The 21,968-nt window shown below is 32.9% G+C and overlaps 2 protein-coding genes across 4 annotated transcripts in view; one reads left to right on the top strand and one right to left on the bottom strand.

Annotated features, from left to right (window-relative positions):
* The first annotated feature begins 824 nt into the window (after positions 1–824).
* Positions 825–9,854, top strand: LOC148779355 (beta-galactosidase 15-like). Of its 2 annotated transcripts, XM_006843850.3 has the most exons (19): positions 825–1,377; positions 1,864–1,959; positions 4,347–4,459; positions 4,545–4,611; positions 5,057–5,149; positions 5,276–5,419; positions 5,532–5,620; positions 5,723–5,828; positions 6,006–6,093; positions 6,362–6,480; positions 6,667–6,828; positions 7,271–7,470; positions 7,891–7,994; positions 8,086–8,195; positions 8,378–8,491; positions 8,616–8,723; positions 8,833–9,044; positions 9,153–9,429; positions 9,528–9,854. In XM_006843850.3, exons 1-19 carry the CDS (start codon positions 1,219–1,221, stop codon positions 9,636–9,638), a joined length of 2,472 nt encoding a protein of 823 aa, XP_006843913.1. In that variant the 5' UTR covers positions 825–1,218; the 3' UTR covers positions 9,639–9,854. The 2 variants fall into 2 exon arrangements, with proteins under 2 accessions (XP_006843913.1, XP_088710190.1); XM_088854064.1 differs by lacking the exon at positions 8,616–8,723 and having other exon boundaries at positions 920–1,377.
* A 5,155-nt stretch (positions 9,855–15,009) lies between these two features.
* LOC110007192 (uncharacterized) overlaps positions 15,010–21,968 on the bottom strand; it is a 47,571-nt gene continuing 40,612 nt past the window's right edge. The window contains exons 1-4 of one of the 2 annotated variants that reach the window (XR_016046072.1): positions 19,812–20,297; positions 17,589–17,765; positions 15,759–17,549; positions 15,010–15,644 (exon numbers count right to left, since the gene is read on the bottom strand). Coding sequence is in view for 1 of the 2 variants with exons in the window: in XM_088854068.1 (XP_088710194.1) it covers positions 15,472–15,643; positions 17,710–17,765; positions 20,175–20,300 (354 nt within the window). In the remaining variant the exon portion in view is untranslated. Of the gene's footprint in view, positions 15,645–15,758; positions 17,550–17,588; positions 17,766–19,811; positions 20,301–21,968 lie in introns of those variants that run through there. The other variant, XM_088854068.1, reaches the window with a different exon arrangement.

Below are 21,968 nucleotides of genomic sequence, written 5' to 3' on the forward strand. Positions count from 1 at the left end.
TATGAACTCATATGTATTGATCTCAGCAAAAAAGTTATTTAAATAATAACATATTAATTTAAAACATTAAGGTCGTAGTAATAGTGTGATATATTCTCAAATCTCAATTCAAGCGATAAATACACAAGCAATAGTTATTAATAACAGAAAAAATCATTTATCATATTTTACCCAAATAAAAATGAAAAAAAGAAACTTCTTTATCTTAATTTACAAAAAAGTATCTACTATCTCAAATCCTGGGTGGCAATCAGGTCATATAGGCCCGATGACCCAATGGGGCAAGCAACTCAATCCGGATGCTGGTCGGGACCTGGTGGGTTGGGTCTGGATCTAAAACTCTGGACCTAAGTGAGATCAAGGTCAGATCTAGATGTAGGTCGACCTAGACCTGACCCGAACATCTCTCCTATAGAAACATTCATTATTTTTATAAATTTGCCCAGAAGTATGATGTGTGTGTATGAAATATATTTGTTGAATATTTTCAAAATAAAATTTAGGTTCTAGAACACGGGCCAGAACTAGGCCAGGTTTGGGTCCAACTTTTGGAACTAATGGGTCTGGGTTGTGTCCACGTCCAGGTCGACCCGACCCATTGCCAACCGTATCTCAAATAAGCACTTGAGGTGTTTTGAGTAAAACAGAGGGTTAAGTTTTGTAATTTTGTGCCAACAGATACGTTTGACAACATTCCCGCGAAAAAACCTATATTCATGGAAATCCTGTTCAACTATGAGAGAGAATTTAGAGAGAGAGAGAGAGAGAGAGATTTTTAGAGAGAGAACAACTAGAGATTTTAAAGAGAGAGCGAGAGAGATTTAGGGAGAGAAAAAAGAGAGGTGTAGAGAGAGGATAAAGATAACAGATCCTCTGTAATCCTAACTGAACCGAGGAGACAGCCAATTCCATTTCATCACAATAAATTATTTTGAAATTTTGAATCCCATTTTGAAAACCCAAATGGGGATATCGTTAATAAGTTTATGGATATTTATCTCTTTAATGTTTCTCTCTAGCTGTACAATGCTCGATTGTAGGGCCAAAAAAAGCAGTAACTGAAATATATCCGTTTTAATCAATGGAACCAATGGATTTCCAGGATCAGTTATTATCTTAAGATATATTTCCTAGGATTAGTTATTTTCAAAAGGTGAAATTTCCTATAAATTCCATTCTCATTTGATGAGAAGACAGAGTTAAACCCAAAAAAAAAAAATGAGGTGCACAGTTCTCTTGTTGGCGGTTTTAGTTGCTTCTCTCTGTATTTGTGCTTCTGCAACACAGGTTACTTATGATGGGAGAGCCATTATCATCGATGGCGAGCGTCGAGTTCTTATCTCGGGCTCGATTCACTATCCTCGAAGCACTCCAGAGGTATATTTTCTTCTTTAAATTCACTATTTAAGAATTTTGGGTGGTTTTAATGGCCAGTTTTTCTTCAAATAAAATGGTTTTTTGGTATTACTTTGTAAAATATTGGACTTTGTGTATTCCTTTGTAAAATGTTGGATGTTGGATTTTGGTTATTACAATGTAGCTTCTTCTGGCGGTGTAAGTTCGTTTAAGCATAATGGGTGTATTTTTAATTTCTAGCAATTGACTTTCTTTTAGATATGTTTTTTGAATATAGAAATCTTCAGATATTATTTTGGAGTTATGCTTGCTCCTATACTTAAAATGAAATGGTGGTTTCATTTTTTGGATATAGAAGTTTTTAAATTTTTTTTATTTAGTTGTTCGTCCATGATTAATCTTGTTTATTTCTCTCTTTGTCTTTCTTTCTTTCTTTTTTTTCTTTTTTTTTGTTTTTTTTTTTTTCATGGGGTTCTTAATAAAGTTTGTTTCTTGGTAATTTTCCAGATGTGGCCTGATTTGATTAAAAAATCGAAGGAAGGTGGTCTCAACACGATCGAGACTTACGTCTTTTGGAATGTCCACGAGCCTAGGCCCCGTGAGGTGCTGATCTCTCTCACTCTTGCCAGTTGCCATTGTTGTGTTTGTTTTTCATTTCAAGCTCTCTTCCTCCCTCTCATGGAAAATCATTATTCCCCCCCTCTCATGGGAAATCCATACATATAGCAAATGTCTTGCCTTCTTTGATATAAAAAATATATATTTATTAGCTATAAAATAGATATCATAGAGATTTCAGGGAGAGGGGAGGTCTGCAGAGTGTAGAGATTTCTTCTCCCCACACGTATTATCATGCATTTCTTTTTCCCATCTCATCAGTCATCAGCCTCTCTATAAAATGTTTTATTATTTATTATATTGTCCTTTGTTTTGTTTTTAAAATTATATATCATATTCATCTATTTTTCCTTTTTTTAATTATTTTTGTAAAATCCTGCTTATTCTATTATCCTAATTGCATTTACTTATTTTCCTATTGTGCAGGGATTCATTCTAAATTGCTTATGTGTAACAATGCTCACAAGTATATTTAACGGTATATGGTTAATTTATCTTTTTATTTATTAATAAATTTTAGAATGCTTCTATAAGTTTTTTTAATTATTTTATAAATTGTGATCGACCTATTTTTTTATAATTTTTAGTAACAAATCTGAAAATAGATTTAAAATTTTTATTGTCCTTTCCACAAAAAGAAATAGCCATTTCTAGAAAATTTTATTTGCTTATTTACAAAAACTTATAATCTTGAGAATTATTTACGAACAATTTTTACTTTTTATTACAAACTTCTACAAGATCTCCAAAAAAATAAAGGATATCTTTGCAACAAAAAAAGGAATCCAGCATCATTTTAGTTTTATAATTTTCTAAGAGATTTATATTCTTAGTTTTACATTAAAAAAAAAGGAATTATTTTTATTTTTTATAAAAAATAAATTTTTGAAAACAATTAGGTATTATCTTAAAAATGCATTTTATATTTTCAAAAATTATTTCATAATATCTTTTATTTTTAAAGTTTAAAATATCTTATTCATGAGTATTTGATTCTCTAAATTAGTATCATTAATTGAATTTAATGTTTTCATATCTTAAAATTTACGTATATTGTTTTTCAAAAAAAAGAAATCATATTCCATTAGTAGTATTTAATACAGGATGCAAGTTTTACACTTTATGTTTTTTCTTTCCCTCATTTTAAAAACTTCTAATTTTTTTTTTTTTTGACAATGTTAAGAGCGCTTATTGATTGAATGCTTAAAAAGCATTGAATTACAAAGAGGAAATCAAATTAGAAATAATCAAAGAGAATGAAACACCCAATTTAGTAAGATTATAATTTTACAGTGAATAAATTATCTTTCATAATTTTTAATAATGAATTTTGTAATAAATTTTAAAAGTTACAACGGCTTTTGCATATAATTACGTTAATAGTGTCAAGATATTTTAAATTTTCTTGGTTTTTCTATTATATTAATTTCTTAAAATTATAAGTAGATAATTTGAAAATTAGTCATATGTAATTCTTAACTTGAACAAATTGTAACTCAAATGATAAAAGTTCTTACATTTATTATCTTATTTATGTAGAAAATAACACTTAATAATTATAAAACAATTAAATTTTGTAATAGAAAATTAAGGAAATTAGTCATAACTAAATTTTAGAAAACTTAAAGTTCAATGATATGTTAATTATAAAAACCATGTATATTATATATAATGAGCAACAACATAGAGGAAAATCCCAATTGTAAATGCATAAAAATACATATATAATTATTAAAGTTCTAAATCTAAAAGTTTCAGTTAGTGTAAAAGGACATGCTGATGCATGCTTTTGCAAGGATAAAAATAATCATAAACATAAGTATGATAAAAGAAATTTCAACTATGGGTATGACTTCTTTGAATTTGCAGGATGAAAAATTTAAAACTAAATAAAAAATTAAATTACTCAAAACTAAATAGTAGGTATTGCCATATAGATTACAATGAAAAGGCAACAAAAAAAACTAAAGCAAATTCTTTTAGGCAGTACAGTGGGCATAGGGTTCGCTAACCATGGAAGGATTGGAGCTCAAAGACATAATATTATCCTGAGCCCATTCCTTTTTATATATATATATATATTCTTTATTAAAATCAAATAATTATAGATATAAATTTTTGTCTAATAAATATATTTCTCATTCCATATCCATGCACTTTCCTATTCCAAAATCATTACAAAATTACATGTATAAATCGCTTATTGCATATCAATATAATCTTGCATTGCATATTTTTGTGATGATTTACGTGAATGTCTATTACATTACTACATACTCTCCATTGCATATTTACATGTTTATTTACACAATTACCTATTTCAATTCTAAATACAACACATAATCCAACTACCACCATTTTGGCTTGTCCAGTATGATTTCACCGGCAGGCGCGATCTCGTCAGGTTCCTCAAGACTGTACATGATGCAGGGCTATATGCTGTTCTCCGCATTGGCCCCTATGTTTGTGCAGAATGGAACTATGGGTAATTTAATTTTCTAAAATAGTTCTCTCTTTTACTGGTTTTTGAGAAATATTCACTAATAGTTTTTTGTTGTGTATTCTTCTAGGGCCTTCCCTGTTTGGCTTCACAACATTCCAGGGATTCAACTAAGGACTGATAATGAGATTTACAAGGTTCCTTCTCCTTCCCCTTTGTTCCTTTTTTTGTTTTTTAAAGTTTTGATGGTGAATATAATTTGGAAAATTAAAACCGTAACTATTTTGATTGTTTAATGGTTGTTTATTGTTAATTTGTTAGGTTTTTTATTTTTTTGATGTTGAATATAATTTTGTTTCCATGAAAATTAAAACCATAGCCATTTTGATTGTTTATTGTTCTTGTTTTTGTTTTTTCACTTTTTGATGGTCAATATAATTTGGTTTCCATGAAAATTAAAACCATAACCATTTTGATTGTTTAATTCTCAGAATGAGATGCAAAATTTCACTACCAAGATTGTCAATATCGTTGATTGTTTAATTGTTGTTTATTGTCTTTTTTTTTTTTTTTTTTTAAGGTGAATATAATCTAGTTTCCATGAAAATTAAACCATAACCATTATGATTGTTTAATTCTTAGAACGAGATGCAAATTTTCACCACCAAGATTGTCGATATGGTTAAAGCAGAGAAGCTCCTGGCTGGCCAAGGGGGACCTATTATCCTCACCCAGGTATGAATCTTCTGACCCCACCCACTCTCATGTTAGTGCCAATACACTACTGTGGTTCTTATTTTGTGGTTCTTATTATGTGAACTATTGAGAATCAATATCCTGTTTTACCTGTTTTACCTACAGATCGAGAATGAATATGGAAATGTTCAAGGCCCTTACGGGGATGCTGGACACCGCTACATCCAATGGTGTGCAAAGATGGCTGAATCTCTGAATGTTGGCGTGCCATGGATCATGTGCCAGCAAAATGATGCACCCCAGCCCATGGTTTATGATCTCCATTTTTTTTTTATTCTCTCTTTATATCTAATGTTGAATTCACCCTCTTCCTTTTATGGCTTTTGCTGAGTGTTTGTCGTTTTTTGTTTTCCTTCAAAAGATCAACACCTGCAATGGATTTTACTGCGACAGCTTTAAGCCAAACAATCCAAACAGCCCTAAGATGTGGACTGAGAACTGGACCGGCTGGTGGGTTCTTTTGTATCAATTTGAATTTATTTGGATTTCGAACAAAAAACAAAAAATGAATGATTTTTATGCTGGTGTTTTATTTTATGCATTTTTTATCAGGTTCAAGGGATGGGGAGGGAGAGACCCTCACAGGCCGGCTGAAGATGTTGCCTATGCAGTTGCTCGCTTCTACCAAACTGGTGGCACTTTCCAAAACTACTACATGGTCCGATCCCTGACCCATACTACCTACCTTACATATTACATTATTGAAACATCTATATGCTATTTTCTTGCAAACCCTGTACCTATCTACATATTACATTATTCAAAAATGCATATGCTATTTTCTTTTTATATGCTATTTTCTTTGGACTTATTTGTTACTGGCTGCCCTTTTTAGTATCATGGTGGAACCAACTTCGGCCGCACTGCAGGAGGCCCATACATTGCAACCTCTTATGATTATGATGCACCGCTCGATGAATACGGTGAGCTAGAAACTTCAAAAGAAAAATTTTTAAAAGATCAATCATAAATATCACCACAAATTTGTGCACGAGATCAATTTTCTATTAGCATTTCCATATACCTTGTCATATTTGTTTCTCAAATATGATTGTTACTAGTTATACTCTATTGAAAAGATCAATTTTCTATTAGCATTTTGATATACATTGTCACTTTTCAATTTTCTATTAGCATTTTGATATACTTGTTTCTCGAATATGATTGTTGCTACTTTTACCCTAATTGCAGGGAACTTAAGGCAACCCAAGTGGGGGCATTTGAAGCAGCTTCATGAAATCCTGATATCCATGGAGAAAGTCCTCACATCCGGGACGGTCTCAAACACGTCCTTTGGATTTGGCGCTGACGTATGTAACATAGATATTTAATTTACATATATTAGGACTTAAATCATAATGTTTTCACAATAAAAATCAAAATCATCTAATTAATTTACATATACTAGGACTTAAATCATAATGTTTTCACAATAAAAAACAAAATCATCTAATCATTGTTAAATCCAATTGTTATCTTTATTTTCTATTTCTCAGGCAACCATCTACACTTTGGATGGGGCTTCAAGCTGCTTCTTGAGCAATACAAATACTACAAATGATGCCACAGTTACTTTCCAAGGAATTCAATACTTCTTGCCAGCTTGGTCTGTCAGCATCCTTCCCGACTGCAAACAAGTTGCATATAACACTGCTAAGGTTTGTTTTTCTCTTTCCTCTTGCATTCTATTTTTATTGAATTCTTTTCTTTCCTTTTTTTTTTTTTTTTTCTTTTTGTTCATTTTATAAGTAGTTAGGGATTTGGGTGCAAATCATAGCATAGTCCCCAACCCTATAATAATGGTAATGAAGAAGTGAGGCTTACCATGATTATTATGATTGTTTCTCTCTTTCCTTTTGCATTCTATTTCCATTGAACTCTTTTCTTTCCATGTTTTTTGCTTTTTGTTCATTTTGGTCATTGTATAAGTAATTAAGGATTTAGGTGCAAATCACACCCTATAATGATGATAATGAACAAGTAAGGGTTATCATGACGATTATGATAATTATTAATGACATTCTATTTGCAGATTTTTTGGGCCTTTTTCCATGTCACTTAGTTTCATTCTCCAAAATAATCACAATCGTTTTTTTACAGGTCACAACTCAGACCGCATTGATGGAGATGAAGCCAAATTCGGCAGAATCCATCATACCCGAGCAGCTAGACTGGCAATGGCGCCCTGAAATCATCAAGGGGATTTTGAAATTGGCAAATTCTACCTTTACATCCACTCAACTTATTGAACAGAAACAAGCGGCTGCTGATGAGAGTGACTACTTGTGGTACTCAACCAGGTAATGTATTAGAACAATAATTTTCACCACCTTTTCACTATACATAGAGGTCCACATCATCGTTAGGCATGTATGTCTACACAAATAATGTATATATCTTGTTCAAGTTTTGGCATGAATTGTACTCTAGTTTCCACAATGAGGATGAAGATTAGGAGTCTTAATCTTTCAAACTATTTCACTAGACAACAATTCATACATACATGCATGGATTGACACATATATATACAATCATGGATAGATGCATGCAGATCATTTTCTTTAGGCCCTCATACAGTTAGCCCCATATTGGCAAGAGCCTTCCATTTCTCTAACAAGTCTCATTGCATGCATACACCCATCCATGCATCACACATGCATAACGTATATATATTTACTTAACACATACATATTGATGTGGGTTTAACTGTTTAACTGCAGTGTGGTCATTGGTAAAAATGATCCCTCCCATAGCAAAGAGATGGTTCTAAGTGTGAATACAACTGGCCATGTCCTCCACGCATATGTCAATGGCAAGCTTGCAGGTTTGGCCTTTAATTAAAATGTATTCCTCTTTTTGAAATAGTTCCTAGGGTTCAATTTTTAGTAAAAAAATTCAACGTTATGTTGGTTCAGGATCCCAGTATGCTGCCAATGGAAAATACCAGTTTGTGTTTAACCAGACAGTCCACCTGAAAAGTGGCAGAAATTACATAAGCTTACTAAGTGTCACTGTTGGTTTACAGGTTCTCCCCCTCTCTCTCTCTCAAATAATCTTATAAATTTTTTTGGTCTCTCAAATAATCTTATATGTTCTTGGTCTCTCAAATAATCTTATATAAGTTCTCAAATAATCTTATATGTTCTTGGCCTCTCAAATAATCTTATATATGTTCTTGGTCTCTTATATATGTTCTTGGTCTGTCAGAATTATGGAGCCTTCTTTGACATGGGCCCTAGTGGAATAGTTGGTGGACCAGTTCAGATCATTGGGAGTGGTAATGTTACAAAAGACATCTCCTCATCCAAATGGCTCTACAAGGTGACTTTGTATTTCCATTCATTTCTTTTTGCCTAGTAGTTAATTCCTTTCATTTCTTTTTGCCTTGTACTTAAGATGTGGCTAAGGAATAGGTTAACTCTTAAGATTATTACAATATCAACAGGTCGGGTTGATCAGCGAGCAAAAGAAACTATATGAAATAGACAATCTGAAAAAGGTTAAATGGCACAATGAATCTCTCCCAACAAAGAGAGCCATGACATGGTACAAGGTGAGAACAACTGTGGTTGATGTATTAGTTATTCCCCTGTTTTAAATGTCTCTGATAACATAATGTTATCACATGATTTATGATCTAATGGAAAGTTTTCGGTTATCAGGCAAGCTTCCCGGCTCCTTTGGGCACTGACCCTGTGGTGGTTGACCTCCAAGGCATGGGTAAGGGCTCAGCCTGGATTAATGGACAAAATATTGGAAGATACTGGCCAACAAACCTGGCTTCTCAGGATGGTTGTCCCTCTGTTTGCAATTACAGAGGAGTATATAAACCTGAAAATTGTCCCACGGGATGTGGTGAACCTACTCAAAGATAGTAAGCAATCCAATCATGATTTTTCTCTCTCTATCTCTCATTTTTTTCTTTCATGATCTCTCTCTCTCGGTTTTCATATTGTATTGATGCAACCCTCTTATTTTGCAGCTACCATGTACCGAGATCGTTCCTTGGGGACGACGAGAACATAATTGTGCTCTTTGAAGAAATCGGTGGAGACCCGAAAGACATCAACTTCCAAACTGTGAGTGTGGGTAAGGTGTGCAGCAAAATTGAGGAGGGCTCGACCCTGCAACTCAAATGCCCAAGTGGAAAATCCATATCTGCTATTGAGTTTGCAAGCTTTGGCAACCCGGAAGGCCAATGTGGGTCTTTCCAAAAGGGTGGCTGCAACATCGCGAGCGCCTTGTCTGCAGTGCAAAAGGTACAAAGGCTCACATTCTAGCCTCTCTCTCTCTCTATTCTCTAACAAACTCTAGTTTCTCTCTCTCTCTATTCTCTAACAACTGTGTTTTTTGACAGGCCTGTGTTGGCAATGTTAGCTGTTCAGTCTCAGTCACAGAGGAGGTTCTTGGGTCAGACAGTTCTTGTGGGAACCTTCATAAAAGCTTGGCAGTTCAGGCCACCTGTTAGAATGGGGAGCAAGATAGATACCTTCCTAGAAGGGTTTAGCCTTCTAGTTCTATATTCAAAAAGTTCATTTTTCTGATGCTCAGGCCAGCTATTTCTATATTCAAAAAGTTCATTTTTCTGATGCTCAGGCCTTTTCTATACTTGGTGTTCACCAATAATTTGTTTTTCACGAAATTATTTATTTAAAGAGGAAGAAAAAAAGGGATTTAAGAACGATATGCAGCACCTTAATTCATTTCTTTCTAATAGTTCTCTTCTCATCTTCACTCTCTCTATTTTATATATATATATATATATATATATATATATATATATATATATATATATATATATATATATATATATATATATATATATATATATATATATATATATATCAGTGTTGCATGTTATACAATGGTTTAAAAAACAGATCGGTGACTCGGATAGGGCACCCAAAAAACCGATTTGGATCGGCGAATCGGCGATTCGGATCGGGAATCGGGTGAATCGGTCAAAATAAAGCTTAAAAAAAATCTTAAAAATTTATTAAAATTTATTATAAATATTGTTTTTTAGGAATTCAATAAGAAATGAGGGTACTCCATTAAGAATTTTCATGTTTTTGAATGAATATGCGAATATTGATATGTTCTTTCCCTGCATGAACCGCCATTCAGCATTTAATTTACATCACACAAAAGGATAAACATAGAATTGTCATGAAATAAGTATATCAACATACATGGACTACAATAAAGCATAAAATTAGTAACATATGATCTAAAAATAAAATGATAGACGACGTTATTGTTCTTCTTGGTCACGCTGGTGCCATTGATTGAATTCGTTTAACAATTCGTTGATTCGATCTAAAACGAATCATCGATATTAGCAGGCGTCTGACTATTCCCAAATCCCTGAGTGTTAGTGTTTTGTTGTGTTCCCAATCTAAAATCCCCGAAGCTTGTCCATCGTGCTCATCCCTACACTGTTGTTGTTAGGACTCGATATGTGAATAATATTGCTGGGATAGGGTGGCCTCAGAATCATCATCTCTCTCATTTTCTCTTTGAATAATATGGATTAAAAAAAATAATTAACAAATTTTCAAAAAAAGCGATCATGGATTAAAAAAAAAAAATCACAAATTTTCAAAAAATTCTATCATGGATTACAAAAAAAAATTCGATCATGGATTAAAAAAAAAAAATCACAAATTTTCAAAAAAATTCTATCATGGATTACAAAAAAAAATTCGATCATGGATTAAAAAAAAAAAATCACAAATTTTCAATAAATTCAATCATGGATTACAAAAAATTCGATCATGGATTACATAAAATTCGATCATGGATTACAAAAAAAAAAAGGCATAAAAAAACAAAAAATTCCATCTTGGATTACAAAAAAAGAAAAAAACAATTCGATCATGGATTAAAAAAAATTCAATCATGGATTACAAAAAATTCTATCATGGGTTACAAAAAAAAAACAAAAAAACAAAAAATTCGATCATGGATTACAAGAAAAAAAAACAAACATTTCGATCATGGATAACAAAAAATTCGATCATGGATTACAAAAAATTCTATCATGGATTATAAAAAATTCGATCATGGATTACATAAAATTTGATCATGGATTACATAAAATTCGATCATGGATTACAAAAAAAAAACAAACAAAAAAAAACAAAAAATTTGATCGTGGATTACAAAAAAAGAAAAAAACAATTCGATCATGGATTACAAAAAATTCAATAATGGATTACAAAAAACTCTATCATGGGTTACAAAAAAAACAAAAAACAAAAAATTCGATTATGGATTACAAAAAAAAAACAAACATTTCGATCTTGGATTACAAAAAAAAAAACAAACATTTCGATCATGGATTACAAAACATTCGATCATGGATTACAAAAATTCTATCATGGGTTACAAAACAAAAAACAAAAAACAAAATATTCGATCAGGGATTACAAGAAAAAAAAAAACAAACATTTCGATCATGGATTACAAAAAATTCGATCATGGATTACAAAAAATTCTATCATGGGTTACAAAAACAAAAAAAAAAACAAAAAATTCGATCATGGATTATTAAAAAAAAAATTCGATCATGGATTACAAAAAAATCGATCAAGTATTACAAAACAAATCTATCATGGATTACAAAAAAAAAAAAAAAAAAAAAAAAAAAACCGTACGGGACTCGCCGATTCCGTACCGTGAATCGGCAAGTCACTGTGCATAATCGTCCGGTTCTCTCTAGAACAGGACGATTCCCGTTTTTTTCGCCGATTCGATCCGTCCATAGCGATTCCCGAGTCGAACCGGGCGAGTCCGATTCGACTCGACGTTTTTTTAAACACTGATGCTATATATCAGTGTTGCATTCTAGCTGAGCCCCACCTACAGGTCCACCTAGTGAACAAAATCTTCTTTTTATTTTAATAGAAACTTCACTATTAGGAGTACCAAGCAAAACATAAACCTTGAGTCGACTCGGACTCAGGCGAGTTACTTGGACTCACCCTAAAGATGAGGCCAAGTAGGGTATACGTCTTTGCACTTTTTGTTACATTGAATGCAGCTAGCTTACACGGACTCAGGTTCATTGTTCCAATCCCCAATTCCCCATGTGGGTGTGGTTTGCATAGAAACGAGACTCTAAACAATCAAAGTAAAGTGCACCTTCAAATGGTGTTGAGAAATGTGGTTTTAATACTGAAAATCTTATCTTTGTGATTGCTTGAAAATATATTTTCATTATAAAATTTAAATCATTCACACCTTCAAATAGTATTGAGAAAGGTGGTTTCAATACTGAAAATCTTTGTGATTGCTTGAAATATATCTTCACTTTTAATTATAAAATTTAAAGCTTAAAAAATAGTGTAGATCTATGAAATCTTGAAAATCTTGAAAATTGACGATCTAAAAATGCCGGTACAAGATGCACCATTTCATGTTCATGCATCATCAATTTGAGGATATTTGAGCATCAAAACAACATCTTCTAATGAAATTTTTGAGGTGGGATTTTATTTGATTGTTTAGAGCATCGGCTCTATATAAACGTTTTTTTTTTTCAAAATGGTTCAAGGGGTTTAGAATCCATAGGCTGGATTCGATCTCTCAACAAGAACTACAAGACCTAGCGTTCAAAACCTTCATTTTCAATTGGTTTTTGAGATACACCTTGCTTTGACAACACATTGTAAATGCCTTGTGAAAACTGTCTTGAAAAATAAAGGGCCATTTCAGTTTATTCTTGTAATGTAGAGTCAAAATATTCAAGTTGTATGTATGAGGTGAATAGCAATAATTGACTTCTTAGAGAAGTGTGAATTGAATAACTACTTAATATATAGGATTATATACACCATTAATTTTCATTACAATGAGGTCATAATAGCTATTAGCCATTGGATGTCAAATTAGATGGCATGAGATATGCCGCAAAGTTCTAGATATTTATTTTTTAACTTGAAGTCTAATCAATAACACACTCATAACTACAAAGAAGTCTAATCAATAAAACACTCATAACCACAAGATTTGAAATCTGACGCAAAAGTGTTTGCGACCTAAAGTAAATTGTCCCCCTTTGTATACTTTTCCATGACATATACTCCGAGAGAATTGGACTTGTGACTTGATAGCCGTTGATGGATTAGGCAGCTCAAGCCACCTTCCTTTGCCAATGAAGAGGAAGAAATAAAGGAGTACAATCACCTAAATTCAATTTTTAAGTTGTTCATATTTTCATCTCCCATCGCTCATCAACATCTCTCTCTATTTCAGATCATTTTGATTTGTAGAAAAAAAAATGAAACATTATTGGACAATCGTGACCGTGCGATAAACTTTGGACAATGAGAAAAAAAAATGAAACACTACCGAACAATCTCTATTTCAGATCATTTCGATTTGTAGAAAAAAAAAAATGAAACACTACCGGACAATCGTGACTATGCGATGACCTTTGGAAGGTGAGAAAAAAAAATGAAATACTACCAGACTTCATGACCGTGCGATGAACTTTGGACGGTCTCTATTTCAGATCATTTCGATTTGTTGAAAAAAAAATGAAACACTACTGGACAATCGTGACCATGCGATGAACTTTGGAAGGTGAGAAAAAAAATGAAACACTACCAGACTTCATGACCGTGCGATGAACTTTGGACGGTGATGAGGGTAGACGAAATCACTGTTCATTTTTTCCTATATGCGTTTTTTGTATATATATATATATATATATATATATATATATATATATATATATATATATATATATATATATATATATAGGGAGTGGATTCAATACGCCCACTAGCTGACCGCTACAGTAAACGACAATGGCCCAGATTGAATCTGGGCCGATCTAACTTGTCACGACCTCTTTTCGTGTTTGAATTTTAATTTTTTTTTATAAGTCCAAATCACTTGAAATTTTAGGTGTATGTACTTCATATCAAGACGTACTTAATAAAAATATAAAAATAATAATAATAATTCGTAAAAAAAACAAAATGGCCAAAATATCCTCGAATTTTTACAGGGGTATTTTGGTCAATTTTTTTATGTAAAATATTTTTTTATATTTTTAAAATATTCACCTATTTTTTATGTACATAATTTCCAAATTTCAAATTATTTCGATTTTTAGAAAAAAAATTAAAATTCATACACTATTGGACATTCAAGATCGTCAGATCGGCCCAAATTCAATTTGGGCCGTTGGTGTTTACTGTGGCAGTACGCCATTGGGCTGAAAGGATCTTTCCCCATATTATATATATATATATATATATATATATATATATATATATATATATATATATGAGCATATACAAGTAGCATTGTTTTGTTTGGATAGTGAAATCATTCGAAACCGACTAGTCAAGCCAACCCAAATCAGTCAAATAATGATTTTTGAAAAGTGTTTTGTCAAACTTAATTTTTATTTTGAACTAAATTAACCAAGGCATTAGTAACAGTCAAACCATCATAGCCCTCCAGTCTTAATGACTATGGTCCATGCTGAGAACTGTTTTGAGTTTTGGGTCCTTGGTTCGTCTCTAAAGTAGGGCCTTGAGGTGTGGTTAACTATGACCGCTGCTAGAAAGCAATTCCAAATTAAAACTAGAAAACTAAAATGTTAAGATAGCAATGCAAAATTTTAATACCGGAAAAATATAGAATAGATGTCATGACTAGTCACAAATCCTTTTATTTACGGCCTATAATTGTCAAACAGCATACCAAACAAAAAACCACCAAAATCTCCCTGAAAATAGAACAAATACTGAATTAACCATTCCAACTTAGAAAAGAGATATACCATTCTTAGATTCTAGCTGAAGTATGACACTACATTGCAAAACAACGCATTCCTCAAACCCTACATTGATTCTTTAGATGCAGACGAACAATATCCAGATATCTACATTATATCAATGGACAATAGTTTAAAGACCAGATGCAAAATCAAACTGGAATTGGTATCAACTTGCCTAAAAAGAAAGCACTTACTGCAACAGAAGAATTGAAGGATCAAACTCAAACCAAGACTTGGCACACTTAGTGCAACATAAGATTTAAGATCATTTTGTGGTCATAAAAATAACCTTTAATTTCAAAGGTGTCATACTCGAAATAGCCGTCACCGAAGTCACAGTCATAATACTCAGCTGTTATCAGTCATCTAGTCCGTCTTGAGTCGAATAGTCATCCTCATGTAGTTATAGGGTAGAAACAAAATAAACAACCATCTCGACACCCGTCACTAGTTGTCACAAATTCTCGAGAGCTGTTTGCACCCTCCTCTCCAAGCGCACGCTCTAGTAGCAACTGACAATGATCTTCTTAAGCTCCATGGCAAATATGAGCAATAATCTTACGAATGCTTCCTCACCCTCCAATCCTGAGAAGTTTTTTATCACCACAGTTTTAAGGTAATCTCCTATACAATACGAAGGTGGTTTGTCGTCCCAAAAGTGCAGACTTAGCCGACCTAGTGGAATCAAAATAAGCGAAAAAGATAAATGAAAAATAAAGTTAGCTTGCAAAAAATTCAAAAAAAAGAATGAAAAGAGAGTAGAGCAATTTATGATTGTAGAATACCCACCCACAAAACGATTTCTTCTAAATGATGCCAACATCCAAGGCTGCAATCTCAGATATTTTCATGACATTTACTTTCAAGGTGTGCGCTGAAGAAATAGAAGTAGAAGAATGACTAGTGACATCTTACATCAAAATAAATTTCATTTTCATGGACAACAAAGAGAGCACAGTCCACTGGTTCACTGTCATCCGCTGAAGTGATGGATGGTGATAGAAAGGGAACGGTACACACATTAGGGGGTCATCTCTTGGTCTGGTCTTTTCTACCCTCTATCAATGAAATGGATGATGATGACTAAACGGATTATGGTTGGATTATAGCACATATCCCAAATTGAGAACACCATTTAACAAGTTTATGAGAAAACCTAGGCTAGATTTCGTCAAGGAAAAGACTCTGCATCAATTTACCTTGAAAAGAAAATCCAAGCAAACACAAAGACTCGATATGAACTAGCTTGCTAAGATTCATAGCTATTTCACGGTCCCATGTTTCAGGCTGCCCATCTGAAGAGAAGAGCGTCTTGGTGTTCAGTAGACCCAGACACCCATCCAGTAAAATCAAAAGAAAACAAATTTGGAGCATCAATCTCAAGATCTCCTAAAGTTACTAGCCTATTAGGCCCTTTTATCCCGGGAATTTATTTTTCAACAATGTTACAAAAGCCATATTATATAGTATATATGAAATCCCATGTGAATAATGGTACAAAAGCCATATTGTATAGTGTATGTGAAATCCTATGTGTTTGACATGAGGTCATGTCATATATTAGGATCCATTTTGGAACTTTTATAAGATGTTGGGCTGGAGGGAAAACCGAATGATGTGTTTGGATTCTTTGTAAGAATTGTTTCTTTTTTTCTATATTATAGATGTACAAAATTATTTAATTTCTAAATATCTTTTATCAAATTGTAAGAATGCTTGGATGACATCTTATTATGTGAGTCATTAATGCATTAATGACATGTTTAGCTCATTATATAGGAATAAGAGTTTGGTGATAACTTGTTAATCCTAATTGGCTGTACTTAAGGGAATTAAGGTATGAGTTATACTTGGTTATCAATTTCTATAAACTTGAGATTTACAAAATATGGTTTTCCATAAAAAGAGGTTAACCCCTCAATTAAAAGAGGGAGAGAGAATGATGGAAAATAGGTGAAAGAGCTTCACCAAGAGGTCTCTCAAGGTTGTCTATCACCGGATGGCTTGGTCTATAGGTTTTGGTACGAAACTTTAAGTCCCTAGTGTTATTTAAGGATAGATCCGAGTAAACTGTTTATCGATTATATGTATTTATTTATTCATTTTCATTATTGGAACTAACATTCATCTATCTTCAAGCTCTGAAGCTGGGTATGAGGACCCAAAATCTTGATGTTTTTGATGTCCTTGCAGCAACCTAAAGTCAAGCACATTTGGAAACCAAAACGGAAAGTTGATCCCCATTGATATGAATACCAGAGAGAAAGTCCTCAAAGATTTAGCCTTCAAAGTCGAAAGGAAGGCCTATGGAGCAATTTTTAAGATTCAATACCAATAACAAAGAAATGGTATCATAACAATTATATCCTCCTCTTGAGATTCCCCTCTGAAATCAAGATCAAGCACTTGTACCCCACTCTTTTGTAAGAATTGTAGACACCTACAGACATGGTCTTTGAACTTTCCAGGGTAAAACACAAGCTTGAATCTCGCAACATGCTTCAAGACACGGCCACCATTCAAGAGCTGAAATACCAGTCCAGATATTTTTCCATCGATGGGATAGAATACTCATCCTCACTGCTTCCTTTCTGGGCAAATATGAAAAAATGGAACTACATGCTTCCTTTCTGGGCAAATATGAAAAAATGGAACTACATGCTTCCTTTCTGGGCAAATATGAAAAAATGGAACTAAAGACACTTCCAGGTAAGTTGCTAAACCTATCAAGGGTCTCAACCCTCTATGATTCTTCCTTCGATCTCTCCAATGCATTACATCCCTCCATATCACTGCCTGCAAACCATATGCTCAAAAATCTGTTACACAACCCAAAAATGGAACCAAAATCAACCATTCCAAAAGTAATTTTTTTCATCAGTATCAACTATCAAGCCATTCACCATGTTGGGAAACAATGACAACAGAATCTAAGGCATGTTATGCATTCTTTTCTTATCTTTATGATTATTAATGGTAGATATTTATTCTTTTATGAGATAAAAAGGAAAAGAGCCCGAAGTTAATAGGATTACCAGTAAATCAAGAGCCCAGCAAAAAACCACAACCGTACTTCATTTATTATATTATCATAAACAAAACGTTCCAAATTATTTACTTCTTTTGATGGCTACAAAGCCGCAGGGGATGGTTTGAGCATGAGTGTCATCTTTAAAAGTACCATAGTGCCATATTAGATAGACTCAGAAGATTCTTTACACGATCACATCACCAGACAAGAATATCTACATCTTCATGAACTTCGGTGATAAAATAGAGATGAATGTTACAATTTCTTGAGGATTTATCCCAATAGAGAACATCTTATAATGTACATTTATTCATCACAACCTGAACATTTTTGGGAGAATTACACATTACATATGTTAAGAAAGTGCACATTTTAGATATTGTCACTATATAAACTATATGACATTACTATAGATTGCATATGGACTCTGTCCTCCATGAAGTATGATGTTTGCAGACATTTATAAAACCGAAAATGTTATATTGCAGACCAAATATTTGAACTTACTAACTTTTATAACAGCATTTAAACACACAGTTATCCCTTAAAAAAGAAATACATTTCCAAATAAATCCGTTTTGATAACACTTTAAAACTGAAATCCAAATTGCAGTAAAAGAATCTCCCTCGTAATATTAAGGTAAACACCTCCTCGTTAAGTCTGGATAATACAAACTGTAACTACATCACATAGCCGACTCTTCTTTTGAACACTAAAGGAAGTTCATTGTTTGAAAACTCGGCAAAGTCGACCTGAGCACCTGCATGGAGAGTAAATTGTGTGTAATCAAGGAGTGAGATACCTGCACAGTACTCATGAGTACTGTAAGAATTCCTCATGCAGACTCCCTCAAGTTCTAGATTACTAGGGTAAGTCGCTACAGTCCTTGCCCAAGTGCTGTTAGTAAAACAAAAAGATGAAAGGAGGCGAAGTCTGCCCCCTTTGTTAAAAAAAAACATGATGGCTTTTCAGCATTTAGAGACACTACCGAGTCGACTCAGACTCAGTCGAGTTACTCAGTCTTGGCTCTTTGCCAAGTCAAGTACTGGGGCAAAACTCGGGGTTATCTGAAAAAAAAAGAGCAATAAAAAAAGCTCTCGTAAATTGTAAAATCAATGTATAAATATTTTGTACATATTTACAATTTGTTGATGATGGTTTGTGAGTGTTTCTTGTCAAAAGCCCTATTGTATATTTACCTTTTGTTTTGGATTATTCTAAAATGTCCCAAGCTATAAAACAAATTTTTCTAAGTCCATGTTTAATATATTTTTTTTCCATGTTATTTCGACTTTTAATGTTGTTTACTTTGATTTTCACTAATTTTTATTTTTAAAATTTAATTTTTTCAGTTTTTAGGGGTTTCTTATTGCCTCGTACACTACTTGGGAGAACATCCATAAAAGTATGGGCATAATATGAGCATCGATCATAAGAATCCAAACAAGAAATAAAATAATTAAAGTCAAATCAACAACAAGAAGAAAAATGACAATAATAAGAATAATAAACGTGGTTTTTTTTCCAAAAAATAAATGCAATATATAAACATGGGGTTTTCCAATGACATTGCCAAATTACGAAAAGCATATCTCATGAGCGATTCAACATTTTTTATTCCATTTTCTGATTCCAACTAAAATGTTATACTTCATTCTTCATTCCTGAAACCCCATACTAATTCTGTAGATCAGAGATGAACTATATCCAGATTTCTACATTATTTATCAATAGATGAACTTATGAAGTCTAGATGCAAAATCAAGCCGGAAGGCATACTTTGAAACTTGCCAAAAAATAGAGCACTTACTGAGATAGAAGATTTGAAGGATCAAACTTGAACCAAGACTTGGCCTACTTAGTGTAAGAAAAGATTTATGATCATTTCTTGCTCAGAAGATAATCTTCTATTCAATGGCGTAATCATAGATATAATCATCATAGTCAGAATCGTAGTCGGAGTCATGTAAGTAGTATATAGGTTTGTAAAAAATGTGGTCATATGGTTCATGGATTGAGTCAAAATCAATAACCATCTCAACATTTTGAGAAGCCCTCTCTACTTTTGCCAAATTCTCGAGAGCTTTTGCATCCTTCTCTCGGAACTCATGCTCTCATAGCAACTAACAGTGATGTTCTTAAGCTACTTGGCATACATGAGCAAGAATCTTACGAATGCTTCCTCCTCCTCCAATCCTGAGAAGTTTCTTATCACCACAGTTCTAAGGCAGTCTCCAATGCAATATGTGGGCACTTTGGGGTCCCGGTTTAACCAACCTTCGGGATTATGTTGGTCAAGCTGAATAAAAGTGAGAAGAATAAAAATAAGGAGAAAGGAGAATTGAAAAAAGAAAAAGAAAATTTTAAACTTTAAATAAAAAATAAAAATAAATAAATAAAAAGGAAGTAGGTAGAGCAATTCCTGAATAAGATATTTTCTTCACGGTGTAAGACAGGAGAATCCAAGTGCCAAAAAAATTGACACTTCGTGACATGTGAAACCAATAACCAATATATTCTCCATCAATTGCGTACACTTCTAAGATCACAAAAACTTGTCAAACAAGTAAAAACGATGAATCAAGACAGCCTAGGTACCACACTACATGATTTTGAGGTATAATATCTATCTCACATTATATGGTAAGGTCATATAAGAAAAGGTCATATAGGGAAAAAGGATTCAATAACTTTGTTTAATGTGCTCTGGTTATATTTTGGCTACTTGTTTTATGAATATGTATGGAGTGTATGGACATTAAGTGATAAGTGCTAACAAATTTGAAAGTACCGATTTTGAATACCTTGTGTTTTTGTGCCTCCTTGTGTTTGAGTATAAACTACTTAAGGTAGTGGTACACATGAAGATGTAATTTAATCAAGGACTTAGAGCCCTAAGGATGAAACACGAGATATGGGTGTGACTCATTCAAATATGTAAGCACAAAGGGAGTATTCTTATGTAACTTGGTCTTGGCGCCCATCCTCTCAATAATGTCTATAATATGATGTATTGTATGTAATGACGATCTCTTGATAAATTCTTCATAATTGTCAAAAATAAAGTATTTTGTCAAGGCTTTAATGGACATTATTTAGTCGTGCTTTATTTTTGGATAAAATTATAAGATGATATATATGATTTGTTTTTGTGACTATGAACTTGACTTAGTAGAAAATTAAGGGTGAATGCGATAAAATGATTTATGAAGAATAAGCATGTATTTTATAATTAAATTAGATGATTTGAGAAAATCCTAAGTCTACGAATATGGTATTGAGAAAACCACATAGTCTTTCAAGGTCCTTTAAGCCTTTATGAAAATCATTTTAAACTGTCATACTATTATATAACTATTACTTGTGAATGCATATATATATACAAAGTCAATTTTTTTTTATTAAAAAGAAAAACACTATGTTTTGAAGGTATTTATAAAAGTGGGAGAAAAACTATTATGCACTGTTTTTTTAAATACCTATATACCTTAACCCATGTTTTTAATTATTTAGAATTCTCGATTACCTAAGACTTTGAACCATAGGGAGTGTTGTAGCAATGTCATCATGATGGGCTTCCTTGACACATACTGTGTTGAATAGATAATTTGGTTTGTATGAATTTACTACCAAGATGTCTAGTGTGGTTGAACCTTTGTGGTTCATGAAGGTTTTTGCATGTTGTGAAACCAATGGGTATTGAATTACATCTTGCATGAGACTTGATATGCTACCTCATGATATATGCATAAGAATGTTGAGAATGTATATGTTGTATGTGCAATAATTGAATGGGAACGGCTACAGTCCCATGTTTTTTTAATTGCTTGGATATTAAGATATACAGGTGCAAGTTATCTCACAGATCCAGATGATGCGAAGTCTACATTTGGATATGTGTTCATGCTTGGAGGGGGTACAGTTTCTTGGAAATCAAAGAAACGGGATGTGACGAAATTATCTACTA

Source organism: Amborella trichopoda, chromosome 12 (assembly GCF_054954075.1).
Source record: "Amborella trichopoda isolate Santa Cruz 75 chromosome 12, AtrichopodaSantaCruz75HAP2 v2.0, whole genome shotgun sequence".
Classification (NCBI taxonomy): Eukaryota; Viridiplantae; Streptophyta; class Magnoliopsida; order Amborellales; family Amborellaceae; genus Amborella; species Amborella trichopoda.

What these genes read in the sequence shown, in the direction of transcription:
- LOC148779355 (XM_006843850.3), top strand. Translation starts at nt 1,219, where the DNA reads ATGAGGTGCACAGTTCTCTTGTTGGCGGTTTTAGTTGCTTCTCTCTGT. An exon ending in GGTGAACCTACTCAAAGATA is followed by an intron (nt 9,045 to 9,152) that starts GTAAGCAATCCA and finishes CTTATTTTGCAG; the next exon opens with CTACCATGTACCGAGATCGT. An exon ending in CCTTGTCTGCAGTGCAAAAG is followed by an intron (nt 9,430 to 9,527) that starts GTACAAAGGCTC and finishes GTTTTTTGACAG; the next exon opens with GCCTGTGTTGGCAATGTTAG.